The sequence below is a fragment of the Amblyomma americanum genome, chromosome 9 (assembly GCF_052857255.1).
Source record: "Amblyomma americanum isolate KBUSLIRL-KWMA chromosome 9, ASM5285725v1, whole genome shotgun sequence".
NCBI lineage: Eukaryota > Metazoa > Arthropoda > Arachnida > Ixodida > Ixodidae > Amblyomma > Amblyomma americanum.
This window is the reverse complement of record NC_135505.1, coordinates 119,414,568-119,426,704: the sequence shown is the minus strand read 5'-3', so window position 1 is coordinate 119,426,704 and position 12,137 is coordinate 119,414,568. Positions and strand designations below refer to the sequence as shown.

Genomic DNA, 12,137 nt, shown 5'->3' with positions numbered 1-12,137 from the left:
CATCTATATTGTAGCACGTCTTTAGCAACACTCTAAAAGCATCATTTGCGAATTTATCTCTTGGTAAACATTCTGAAAACAGAGACCACAGGCTACAGGTGATGATTTGCGCACTTTGCGCCATTCTGAATTCTTATCGACGGGGTTTGTGTTGCATCAGAGTTGTTATCTTTCTCCGTGACCTTTTATCTGCCATAGTGGCGACGTTGAATTTAGCGGCGTAACCGCGCACGTTCTGCTAACACGCGCCGTATACAAAGAAGACGAAAGAGAACCGCCATGGCTGCTCTTCGAGAGATAAACCCATCCTCCGGAAAATCTCCTCCCAGTGAGTACCCGAGTCACCTTTGTGCCATTCTCGAGCCTGCTGTATCGTAAAACAGAACAACCGTTGCTTGCAGAACCAGGGATCAGCCCTGCGTCGTCCACCAGCGCAATGGGGTCGTCGAGTGAGCTCGAAGAGTCGGAGCCTTCGCGAATGCGTGAGAGCAGCTGTGAGTTCGTAGCCTCTGTCGCCTGCTGTGGTACCCGAATGTTACCCAGTATAGAAACACAACAGAAAAGTTTTTGTCGTTAAAGCAGATTTTCTGTAATGTTTTAGATCAAGAACTTGTAGTAGGAAGTGTAATTGTTATATTAACAGCTTAATTTTGTGTAGCTACTACAGAAAAGTACTACGGAACTACAGACTACACAGAAGTACTAAAGTAGGACAGAAAAAGATTTACAAAACAGGAAATTTTGTTGTTCCGACAAAACTATTCTAAACATTTTATCGTATTTTTCACGCGGTTCTGTCGTTGTTTTCGACTTAGGTAGCGCTTGATTTTCAGGCGTAATATTACAATTAGATAGATAGATACATAAAGAAGAGGAGGGAAAGGCAGGGATGTTAAACAGAAAGGGGTTCCGGTTGGCTACCCTGCACTGGGGAAAAGGAATCAGGGGACTAAAAGGAGGAAGAGAGAAGGGGAAAAGGGCATAACACACACACACGCACAACGCTGTCACAATTTGTCGCTCAATCCAGTCGCTCTCAAGTAGGCTAAGACTGCCTTGAATGCCTTGATGGCAGTCGACTGCTGTGGCCACGGACCGAGGATCTTTTGCTCTAATATTACAATTAGCTATATGAAAAACCTCAGGCTTAGATGTTCAGAGTGCAGGACGCAGGGAGCTGCTATCTCAATTTCTTATCTGCATTGTGCACACATAAACGAAGTCCAGATATTTTCGTTACTGAATGGTACGGCGCATGTGTCTTTTTTTTCTTCCGTCCGGTCAGTCAGCGCTGTTTCGTTGTGCCATTCAACATGAACCAATCAGCCCGACTCTGTCCTCTCCTTTACTTCCATTACTCTTCCCCTCATTCGCTTTGCCTAAAAGTGACAGGCTACCGCATGCAATTAGCTGCACGGTAGTGTGTTACCAGGCGTATCCTTTTAGCGAGTATATACGTGACACATGGCCACTTGCGTCGACCACCCTGGTTTATGCTTGATAACGGCTTTGTTACCAAGCAATTTTAATCGAAGCCGCAGGAAAATAAGTAAATATTTTGCAACAGATGCGTCACAATGCGAGCTGTGAGCGCCTGTGCGAACACAACTTTTTAAGGCAATGTTTATCGTAGAATTAAGCCGCGAATATAGAGGTTTTTGTTCTAAGTCATTGTGAAAAAATTCGTCTCTTATATTTCAAGCACCACCCGAAAGTGGCAAAGTGAAGGTGGTCGTTCCAGTCAAAGTTGTGGTAGATGGACCTCCTCCGCATCCTATAGAAGTTTCGCCAGTGGGTAAGTATGCCTACGTGTTTGTTTCTGTAAGGCACGCAGATGTAGCGTGCAGCTAGATAGTGATACGGCAAAGTCTGTGTGTATATATTGATAAGACACGACCGAACGCTACACGATGCAATGCGGTGATACGTATTGAACTTCGCTCGCAGTAGTGGATTGACGCCGCCGCTTTGACTGTCTGCGCCAGCCGCGCTGGGCTTCCTCACGCAGAAAGAAAGAGAAGAGAGAAAGGAAGGAAGGAAGGAAGGAAGGAAGGAAGGAAGGAAGGAAGGAAGGAAGGAAGGAAGGAAGGAAGGAAGGAAGGAAGGAAGGAAGAAAGAGAGAAAGAAAGAAAGAAAGAAGAGAGAAATAAGGAAATAAAGAAGGAAAGAAATCATGTTCGCCGTTGTGTGTACTACAGACAGCTGTCTTTAGCGACGGAAACTCGTTCTGACTCTTAAACATTATCATTATTCTGTGCGAACCTGACACGCCAAACTCCGTTTCGTTAGTTGACATATATAAAATAAAAAGGCTACCTGTTTAGAAATATAACAAACAGTCCAGGAAGGTAACAACAAGAGAAATCTACAACCACTGCTCGGGTCTGACAGAAGGCGAGACATGCGGGAATTTCTTCGGTCTGCATTCACAACACGTTCCTTAGCCGAAGTTCGGAGTTGGCAGCAAGATTTTGGATTTGCCGACACTCTTTGCTATATAAGCATGCTTTGAATAAACAGCCCATCACAGAAAGAAACTATTCTTTTGATGAAAAGTAGGAAAAAACGTACATCTTTGAAAATAACTCCAGAAATCTCAGGTCACCATGAAAAAAAAGACAGCAAATAGATAGATAGATAGATAAATAGGAGGAGGGAAAGGCAGGGATGTTAACCAGAAAGGGGTTCCAGTTGGCTACCCTGCACTGGGGAAGAGGAATTAGGGGACTAAAAGGAGGAAGAGAGAAGGGGAAAAGGCATAACACACACACACACACACGCACAACGCTGTCACAATTTGTCACTCAATCCAGTCGCTCTCAAGTAGGCAAAGAGTGCCTTGTATGCCTTGAGGCCAGTCGACTGCTGTGGCCACGGACCGAAGTTCTTTTGCTCTGTTAATGGGCGAGGATCGAGGCAGTCCAGGGCACAACACAGTGTATGTCGTGCACTCGCAAATCCAGGCCACTCACAGAGAAGATGAGCGATGGTCTCCTCACAACCACAGCTTTCACAGGCAGGACTGTCGGCCATCCCCATCCGGAAAGCATAGTGGTTGGTAAAACCAACACCGATGGAGTACCATCTAAACGGAAAGTAGGGACATTTTCTGGCCTCTCAAAGGCAGTCGCATCGTAGTTGTGTAGCAATGGCTTTGCTATTTCGACAACGCATTTCGTGCGAAAATACAGGTGCAGTTTTGCAAATGATGGTGCATCTTTTAGCAAGATATCATTGTGAATGCGAGGCTAAATTCTAACGGGAATCACAGATGTAATTTTGCGCGAAGAGGTCTTTTTTACCCTTTGCTTGCAAAATCTCGCATGCCGTTTTACTTTTTAGGGCATTGATAAGGTACTGTTAAATTCAACGCATTTCGGTTTTTGAGAGCTGAAAGCACGAGGCAGAAATAATATGCTTATTCTTGGGCGTTTTCCTGAATAAAAAGTAATAATAATAATAATAATAATTGGTTTTGGGGGAAAGAAAAAGGCGCAGTATCTGTCTCATATATCGTTGGACACCTGAACCGCGCCATAAGGGAAGGGATAAAGGAGGGAGTGAAAGAAAAAAAGGAAAAAAAAGAGGTGCCGTAGTGGAGGGCTCCGGAATAATTTCGACCACCTGGGGATCTTTAACGTGCACTGACATCGCACAGCACACGGGCGCCTTAGCGTTTTTCCTCCATAAAAACGCAGCCGCCGCGGCTGTTTACATGCTGGGAGTGCACCACCACGCTCCAGCTTACATAGTGAATCTGGAATATAAGACATAGGAAGGATGTAATCCACTTTCATGAAGAATAGTGGTCTAGTGTGCACTTAATGTAGTCAAAGCATGGTTTCAAGGTAGGCCCTCTTACCTAGGAAAGCGTATGCACAGGTTAGGTATGCGTTTCCACTAAGTTGCAATCTGCAAACATTGCGTAAAGCTTAGCAGTCAGCGTTAGAAATTTCTTCTTTAGCAGCTAGGGACACCAGCACCCGCCATGTCCGACTCGTTTCAGAGATGAAGAGGCGACAATCGCCGAGCACCAGCGCTGACATGACGCCCTTCCAGCGCAGGGTGGCTAACGCCACATGTTGCTGCAGCTTCACCGTCATGTTGGTCATCGTGCTTGTTGTTCTGGCACTGGCCATCGCCCACCGCGGCAGGTGCGGTTCTCTCATGATTTCTGGCTTCCGTGTATTGGCGTATTGTCTGCAGTCTAGTGTTCTTCCCAATGTCCTACGCAATCTGCATCTATGTGATCTTTTTATACGCGCCCATTCTCCACTTCTTGAACAAGCTGTCACCGGTCTTCAATTTTCGTCCACGGTACATGTGTCTTGCGTCCCCTTTCCAACCCACCTCGCGTCAGCGCAGGCACCACCAAAAGGTTGAAGCCTTGGCGGAGTGCGAGTCTCCGGACTGCGCCCCTGAGTTGCGCTACTTGGACGTTGTGGTCCAGGCGAACGTGAACCCATGCGCCGACTTCTATGGGCATGTGTGCTACCGGTGGACCGAACAGCACGCTGGAGAAGGTTTCCTCAAAGATGCCTACGACAGGTTCTTCCGGATCCTCGCGGGGAGGGTGTTACAGGCACCCGCTTCTGGCTTTGGCGACAAAGCTCAAGGTACAAGGAACCTTCTCTACGGAGATCACTTTCCTTACGGGCGTTGAACGTTCAAATCGACAACCCCCTAGCTTTTCTGCTGGCTACCTATGCGGGTTTGAGCCTTAAGGGATGTCTTAGCCGAAGAGTTGGTGGCGTCAGTGTATCATTGGTGTTTTAGGGTACATACCAGCGCTAGCAGGTACGTTACCAGCAGATCGCTCTTCAAACAGCGCGAAGAAGGCAAGGCCGCTGAGGAGAGACATAAGCACTGGCGTTGTGTGTACTGTGTACACGGGTTACACACTGGCACCCATGTGTATGCCTCTTCTCTGCGTCCTTGTATTGTTTGCGCTGTTTTTAGAAAGAATAGTACGCAAGGACACATGCGAGTAGGGGCTCTACAGAACGCTTTGACAAGACGGGTCTGTGGTGTCGTTACTTGCAGCTTTCTTTGCCTACTTGTTCTTCAGTTTCTCCGAGAAGCAACACCAAATAGATCAATATTCCCACTCTTGTCGAAATACTGCTGTTATCTAGTCATATCTGTGAAAGAGACCTCCAGAAAGAGTAAGCACTTCGTGGGGAGAAAGGAAGCTTGTCTCGGTTTAATCGGAGTTTGCCTCGAATCGAAGCTTGAATTAAGGAGGGAAAGGACTTCTAAGAGGTAAAAAAGCAAATTTTATTTATATCGCTTGCATTAGAAAGGTACTTGAAAGCAAGCCGGAGAGCACTCGAAAGTAAATTCTATAAGTTCTCGAATCTCGAAGGCATTGCAAACTAGTCCGGAAGCGAAGTTTTATTGCCGTGGTCATCTCTTGTTTGTCGAAACGCGAGGGTGTGCTAGGACACGGTAGCATTTGGAACAGCCATAATCAAGGCCATTGGAACATAGGTTCTGCTAACTTAGTAGAGACAACTATACGTCATAAACGTATAAGACTTTTATATTGAAACGGGACCGTGTTATCGCTACGCAGGTTTTCAAGTCGGCAAGAGCTTGCTCGAAGAGTGCGTCGCCTACATGAATTCTTTCGACCTCGACCTGCAACGTGACGTCACCACTATGCTAGACGTTCTCGACATAAAAACATTGCTGTTGAGTGAAACCTCCAGGGCGTCTATGGTGCATGCGCTGAACATATCTTTCGCGACAGGATTCCACAGTCTAGTTGGCATCACACGCCGGAAGATAAGCCCAGAAGAGCGCATATACCTACACCTCTACAGAGTACCAAGCGTGCGCCAACAACTTCAAGCGGATTATATGGACGACAATTTGGAACACTACCTCAAGAGCGTGCTACTTCTAATATCTGCCACACACGAAGCAAGGGCCATAGCTCGCGACGTTATTGATATGGACAGCATGGTTGAATCTTTTGACACCGGCGAAACTGGTGATGTGTGGCTGGATGCAGCGGTGCTCAAGCAGGATCTGGGGTTTCCTGCGGGGCTTTGGAGTGACGCGTTCCGCTTGTTCCAGGCCGGTGGTCTCTCGGAGGCCGACGTGGGGGACGTCTTCTTCACCGGCTTTAATCAGACTCGTGGCGTATCCCAATACCTCGATGGGTCCCCTACGCGGAGGACCGTCTGGTACCTGACTGTTGTCTTCTTGGCTCAGGTGTGAGAACAGCGAACAAGGCGGTTTGCTCATACTTTAGCCTGGCAGTTTTAACTGTGCATTTTATCCCTAAAGAACCATCTTCTCAGGGCTGGCAGTCGCATAATGGTACCGCACCCTGCGATGTGTTGACTTGTGTCTTCTTTACTGGTATGCCCTGACGGTAGTGTACATTCTTTTGATCCTGTGGCAGATGTCCGAATATATGGCCACCCGTGGTTGGACAATATTTTCGCTATCAGAAACATCCGCCTTGGCTGCCGTAAGGAACGGGCGCCTTGGGTCGTCTTTTTTAGCGCTACCCGTAGCTGTTTAACATAGAGGCTGTTCTGGGAGTCCAGCTAAGCTCGAGGTTGACTGCTTACTTTGAGCGGTGACTTTATATTACCAGCCACCCCAATAGTACTGCGCGCAAAAATTTATGAACTAATGAACGCCTCCCATACTTTCTGGAATTTGACACGTTTTCGTCTTATTACCGCAAAAGGAATGCCATTTAGTTATGAACAGGCCTCTTGCGAATCAGCCCCGTATAGCGGTAGAAGACATTACGGTAGCCCACAGTGGAGAGGAACGGTAACATGAAGAGCTACCTTTCCTGTCCTGTGTCCTTTACATTGTGCATTGCAGTTATGATCTAACCAGGCTTGGTAAGTCACTGAGATCAGTTTGTGCGCATGCATGCCTTACTTGGAACGACGGCACATGCAGGTTCTTCGGTTCGACTACGCCAGGCGCTACCTGCCACTGGGGACCCGAAACGATGACTACCTCTGCCTGGACGCCGTAAACCAAGCGCTAGAACTTCACTGGCACGTGTTCGTACGAAACCTCAGCTTCTCCGAGAATTCGGATGAACCCCAGCCTGACGCCAGCATTTTCGAGCTCATCCGCGAAAGAATCGTACCGGATTGGCTGGGCAACGCAACGGTCTCTCTGGCCAAAGAAAAGCTGCGCCTTACGTCGTTCAAGGGGTTCTTTCCAGCCGGCGACGGGTATAATCAACTACCAGGTACTAGTGTTGCAGCGTGACTGTTGAAAAAGAATGCACACTTCTGTAGAAATACCATAGCGCTGTATTGATTGAGTATTCCTTGAAGTGGCTCGTTACGCCCAATGCGAATGATAATGGAGCAAAATATACATACGCGGAAGGCGGAAAAGACATGAGTACCCAGATATTCTTCGAAAGCAAAGAAAACATTACAAATGCTTAAAATTTAGGCGGGAACAGCAAACGAACGCCACGAGGAGCCGTTGCATATATTCATTTTAGACATCAGTAAGCAAACGTTCATAAAATGGCATTATAGTTGCGTGAAATTCAGTGAAAACCGGCTTGGCCGGTACACATACAAAGTCTAGCGGGAAGTTGTTGCAGTAACCCTGGTGAAAGAGAATAACGAAAAAATTAATTTTCCTTGTCGCGACATAGGCTACGACTCTGAACAATACTTTTGCTTATGATTCCTTCATCTAAATGTCTACTAGGGGCTGACAACCTGACATACTTGGTCGAGAGGACAACTTCTGTTCTGGACCGGGCTTTTCCCGCAAGTTACGTCGCGCTTCGGCTGGCCACGCACCGAGAGACGGTACTAGTGGCGCCACCGGAAGCAGCGGAAGCGGATACGGCGCGCTTGTGGGCTCATCAGTGGCCTGTCTACCGGGAACCACACGGTAACGTGATCTTGCCGGTGCCGTACTTGGAGCGACCCCTGATGTACGCCGTGTCCAGTAACGCGGAGGTCAACTACGCCACAGTGGGTGTGGCTGTGGCCAAGGCGCTTTCCGAGGCCGTTGGGCCTTACTCCAGGTTTGTTGGAGTGCCCACAGTAATATCGTATTAAACGGCATAAAAGCTGCGAGACGAAGGTATAAAAGATATAGTGGCTTGTTATGCCAACGTCTGTAGTAATTTTCGAGGTGTGCAGTGTGCGTCACCCTTGTGTAGAGCGCTCGAGTGCTGCTCTTCCCTGCATAAAGGTGGACGCCTGGTCGTAGGGTCTAACATTTAATGGGCACACATGCGTGAAAGTAGATCCACCTGAACCTGCAATCAAGGCGGGTACAAGCAATTTTCCGCCAAACCAAGGACTGATTTTCGATATCACTTTTGACGGCGTGGTGCAGACTTCTTGAGCAGTCTGCACAAGGCTGAGGCACGCTGTACTTTAAAGAAGGAAAAACATTCCTAGTAGATTTGTTGGCGAAGAAAACTGATACTCCCTTCCACACATTGGCTTGCTACCTATTAATGAATCAACTGATGCCCACCTCAGCCACATATGACGACCATTGATACATCCTCGGGAAAGCCAACTTCCGCCCTCGTGTCCTATACCTGATGTCTCAGGGAAGGCATTTTGAATATATGATTTTCGAGGTAAAAATATAGTTTTCGCGGCATGGTATTGGCAGAGTTTGCGGGCACCAGAAAACCAATGAATCTGAATTAGTAGACTGGTTAACAATTTCCAATAATCACCGTTTTAACTATTAGAGTTAGGCACATGGTGGCAATAAGAATGTGTAGCCGGTCGTTAGTTATTAACTGCTGTGTCAGTATCCAGAATTTCGAAAACGCGATTACCCTCTGCGCTGTGGCTCGACAATATGTAGCTATTTCGACTAGTTACGTGCACTGGAGGGGTTGCTTTTCCTGCATGCTCTTCGATTACGCATGTATTTTGCCACGATGCAGCCACATTTTGTCGAGGCACTGCGGCGAAGGTAATCGCGTTTTCGAAATTCTAAAAATTGGTATGGCGGTTACTAACCACCGGCTACAAATCTCTATATCCAACCAGCCTGGGGCCGAATCCACGAGACAGTTCGCTTTGGAACGCGTTCGCTTTCTCTCTCGCCACCTCGCTCCATTAGCTGCGTGTCGTCACCGCTGGCGGTGACATCACTTCACGGAGGAGGGACCGCGGATTTTGTTTACGTCACGAGACATGTCAATCAAGTGAAAGCGAACGCGTTCGGTCGCTGTGTGTAATAATAATAATAATAATAATAATAATAATAATAATAATAATAATAATAATAATTGGTTTTGAGGGAAAGGAAATGGCGCAGTATCTGTCTCATATATCGTTGGACACCTGAACCGCGCCGTAAGGGAAGGGTAAAGGAGGGAGTGAAAGAAGAAAGGAAGAGAGAGGTGCTGTAGTGGAGGGCTCCGGAATAATTTCGACCACCTGGGGATCTTTAACTTGCACTGACATCGCACAGCACACGGGCGCCTTAGCGTTTCGCCTCCATCGAAACGCAGCCGCCGCGGTCGGGTTCGAACCCGGGAACTCCGGATCAGTAGCCGAGCGCCCTAACCACTGAGCCACCGCGGCGGGGCTCTGTGTGTAGAACCCTGAAAGCGGCGTTCGCTTCGGCGCGAGAAGAAACATGCCAGTACCTCCCGTTGCTCCGCTGTTGTTAACGGTGCTCAGCGAATGTTAGCGGCGGCATCGGTGGTCGCGCGTGCATGACAATCCTTTCGACATGCGTGACGATGCCTTCCGAAGGCATTTCAGGCCGTCGAAGGGATTTGTACGCCGGCTATGCAAAGAGATAAAACCCCCACCTTGGACCAACGAGGAAAAGTGCGCTCACAACAGAGCACAAAATACTCTGCGCGCTATACTTCGCTACCGGAGGCTTCCAGGCGGCAGTCGGCAGCGAGGCAACTATACGGCTCCCGCAGTCGTCTGTGAGCCGGACGGTTTTGGCCGTCGCTCAGGCAATCGTGCGTGTCGGCACGAGAGGTTAAAAACGCGCCCAAGTTAGCATATAGCCCTTAAAAATACAAGCAACCGAGATGGGACCGCCCAACAAAGGCGATTGGCTGTTGCCTTTCCCCTCGTCCTCCCGCAGTGTTCGTCCCATCCTTCTCCCCCGATGCCTACGTCAAATTGACGTCACGGCAAAGCGAACGCGTTCCAAGCGAACCCTTTCGTGGATTCGACCCCAGATGCCCAACTACAATAGTTAAAAAGTTAATTATTGGAAATTAGTTGACCAGCTGACTAGTTAAGATTATTCACCGGTTTTCTGATGTCCGCCAACCCTGCAGCATTTTGAAAATTACTTATTTTTCCCTGAAACATGCGGTACAGCTCAGATTAGCCTCAAAAAAGCTCCTCTTCCAGGTATTGTTCTAAAGCAACGAAGAATGGCATTTATACATCGGGGCCGCAGGAGACTTGCACGGCTCTCGAGGCGTAGACAAGCTAGGCATGGTGATGGGCACCCCACCGCGATAAGCGCCTCAGTGTTTTCATGACGCGTGAAGGACGTCTATAGCACACCCTGATTACTTGACGCAGTTGGAACGTGTCGTCGTCGGAAACACTGTGGGAGAGTGACGCCAGCTTCTCGTACTCGATCCTGGCGGGCTGTCTTCGTAGCCACGCGGACCCCTACATCATCAGCCACCCCGACGAACCTCCGCCAACGAGGTCCAGCGTTTACAAGGCGAGCGTCTTTGCCTGGATGCGCTCCGCCCGAGCCGCCCTGGACGCGCTTCGGGACCATATCTGGAGCGAGAAGATGACCGACGACCGGTGGATTAGAGCGCAGCGGGTGTTCTTCAAGCGCTTCTGCCTGCTGTCATGCGGGTCGGAGCGCACAGACCCTATGTCGCCACTGGAACGATGCACGTGGCCATTGCTAAGCATGCCGGAATTCCGGAACGTCTTCCACTGCAGCAACAGCACGTTCGAGCGTTATGACAGCTCGTGCGTGGCTTTCTGACTCGAGCAATCTTCTTCCATCTTTTGGGGGCAGGGCGGGTATTCTTGTTAGGAACTGAGATTAGCTGTAATAAGTTACGGGTTGAGAGAAATGCAGGGTTTCATGCCGAATGCCAGCACCACTGTTCGTTCTTCTTTCTTCGGGAAAACTATATGCAAGAGATTGACGCCAGTGTCGTTTGAGGAGCGATATTTTAGGGACTTTTATAATTCCCCTCCCCCTGCGCTTCTTTCCTCCACAAGGAAAGATACTTGGTTTACGAAGGCTAGGCGGGAGATTAAGGGGTGTAAAAGTTGGCTTGCTGCCACACTGTTACGAGAGCAGAGGAAGAGCTTCAGTACTAAGGCTATGAAATTGATCACCTAAGATCTGTTTAATGACGTCGCTTGTGTTCTATGCGCAATAAAATCTTATTCAGTGCCCCCACTGAAACAAATGGTGAGGCCTCGTTTATTCTACGTTACTTGCGCGGCTAGGACTAATTTTTTATCTTTTAAAAATAACATTTCAAGTACGGGTTGTAGATCTTTTCTAGTCTGGACGCCCCTCCATCTCGACAGAAACTCGCAAGGGAAAACACCTTGATTGCCTACCTGGTCGATGATATCATTGTGAATCCAGTTGGACCCACCGCAAGCATCCAAATCTGCCGAAAGTGCATAACACCTAGAATGGCTGATTCTAGGTGTCATGCGAATGACGAAGTGATACTTATTATCATTAAAAACATGCTCGGACACTAAGCATTGGTGGAAGGAAAGGTTGATTACTGATTTTTGCTCTCCAAAGCCCCACTGGCAGACGAGAGGCACACTGTAGTGAAGGGCTCCTGCTTCATTGCTATCGCATGGCATCCTTTGACGTCGACCTAAATGTCATCACAGAGGCGTTTCTTTCACTCTGCTCCATATAATTGTGATCACTGCTGCCAGAATCGAAACTGCAAGCTTTTACGCTCGGTTTTGCAAATCACTATGGGACCACACGCGGGACTGGTAGGTGGCCACGTCCTACTAATGCATATCTCTTGTACTGCAGGTTCTATTTTGTGTTCCCAATCTGAGCAAGATGCTGCAGTTTCAAGTGAACCTGATTGCTGTGGCCACCTGCAAGACCAACGTTTGCGCCCGGGGTGTTTTTTGTGTTCCTCGTTGCCTATGTCCTCG

The 12,137-nt window shown here is 48.3% G+C and overlaps 1 protein-coding gene across 1 annotated transcript; it reads left to right on the top strand.

The window, feature by feature from the left end:
* Positions 1-270: 270 nt before the first annotated feature.
* Positions 271-11,265, top strand: LOC144103619 (uncharacterized). Its single transcript, XM_077636287.1, has 9 exons — positions 271-328; positions 402-494; positions 1,703-1,795; positions 4,007-4,154; positions 4,366-4,616; positions 5,576-6,219; positions 6,931-7,231; positions 7,711-8,035; positions 10,545-11,265. The coding sequence occupies exons 1-9, from the start codon at positions 280-282 to the stop codon at positions 10,969-10,971; spliced, it is 2,331 nt and encodes a 776-aa protein (XP_077492413.1). The 5' UTR covers positions 271-279; the 3' UTR covers positions 10,972-11,265.
* The last annotated feature ends 872 nt before the right edge of the window (positions 11,266-12,137 follow it).

What these genes read in the sequence shown, in the direction of transcription:
- LOC144103619 (XM_077636287.1), top strand. Translation starts at nt 280, where the DNA reads ATGGCTGCTCTTCGAGAGATAAACCCATCCTCCGGAAAATCTCCTCCC. An exon ending in CTCCGGAAAATCTCCTCCCA is followed by an intron (nt 329 to 401) that starts GTGAGTACCCGA and finishes CGTTGCTTGCAG; the next exon opens with AACCAGGGATCAGCCCTGCG. An exon ending in CTTTGGCGACAAAGCTCAAG is followed by an intron (nt 4,617 to 5,575) that starts GTACAAGGAACC and finishes ATCGCTACGCAG; the next exon opens with GTTTTCAAGTCGGCAAGAGC.